The sequence below is a fragment of the Papilio xuthus genome, unplaced genomic scaffold (assembly GCF_000836235.2).
Source record: "Papilio xuthus unplaced genomic scaffold, Pxut_1.1 DF827756.1, whole genome shotgun sequence".
Taxonomy (NCBI): Eukaryota; Metazoa; Arthropoda; class Insecta; order Lepidoptera; family Papilionidae; genus Papilio; species Papilio xuthus.
This window is the reverse complement of record NW_013530893.1, coordinates 5,323,119-5,323,935: the sequence shown is the minus strand read 5'-3', so window position 1 is coordinate 5,323,935 and position 817 is coordinate 5,323,119. Positions and strand designations below refer to the sequence as shown.

Sequence of the window (817 nt, the reverse complement as noted above, 5' to 3'; positions counted from 1 at the left end):
GCGCCGCCTCGCGCGCCGCTGACGGAGTCCTGCGCGCACATTACCACTTTTATTTTTGACAATTTCAAAACATTTGAAATCTTTAGAGTTCATATCATTTTCCCACGTAATGTTTACATAATGATACAAACCTGCTTGCATTTCTAGGATCTAAGTTCTGTTTCTTCCACTGCTGTAGTTTTTCTCGTTCCTTAACTTCTTTCAGAAACACCTGTCAACATATGTTAACACATTACCGTACACACCACACACCACAGTACCGCGCGCGCGCAAACACGAGTCACTTGTGTCCGTTTATTTTATTCGGTTTTTCAGGAAAAATGTCTCCTTCTGACTTGCAAACTACTATACGTGATTTATCGAAGACTGTGGCAATGTTGGTAACAAAAATCAACGAGCAAGCAGTCGCGATTAAAGCGCAAACTAAGAAAATAGACGATCAAAAACAGCTGATTGAAAAAAATTTTGTAATAATTAGTGAACAGAAGAGGGTAATCGCGAATTTAGTAATTAAAGTGGACAAGCTTGCTGCGGTCGCGGACGGCACGAAGAAGGGGACAGCAGCGCCGTCCAGTGCAACTACGTCGCCGAGCGCAACAGAGACAGCTGCAGGCTCGGGGGAAGCGGGGCCGGTTACCCGCGCTCGCCGCGCCGCGCAGCGCATTGAATCTAAGGGCTTGATCACATCATGCGTGCAGGAGCCGAAGCGATTAAATACTGCGGATGCTCCCAAGGATAAATCTACGGATGACTTAAATAATAATCAATCCCCAATAGTTTCGGAATGGCAGACAGTTTCTAAGAAGACATCATCAAA

General features: G+C 45.3%; 1 protein-coding gene across 1 annotated transcript in view; it reads right to left on the bottom strand.

Annotated features, from left to right (window-relative positions):
* Unc-115a (actin binding LIM protein Uncoordinated 115a) overlaps positions 1-817 on the bottom strand; it is a 50,128-nt gene that overhangs the window by 19,992 nt on the left and 29,319 nt on the right. The window contains exons 9-11 of the mRNA XM_013309853.1: positions 638-741; positions 132-211; positions 5-29 (exon numbers count right to left, since the gene is read on the bottom strand). Coding sequence (XP_013165307.1) covers positions 5-29; positions 132-211; positions 638-741 — 209 coding nt within the window. The remainder of the gene's footprint in view (positions 1-4; positions 30-131; positions 212-637; positions 742-817) is intronic.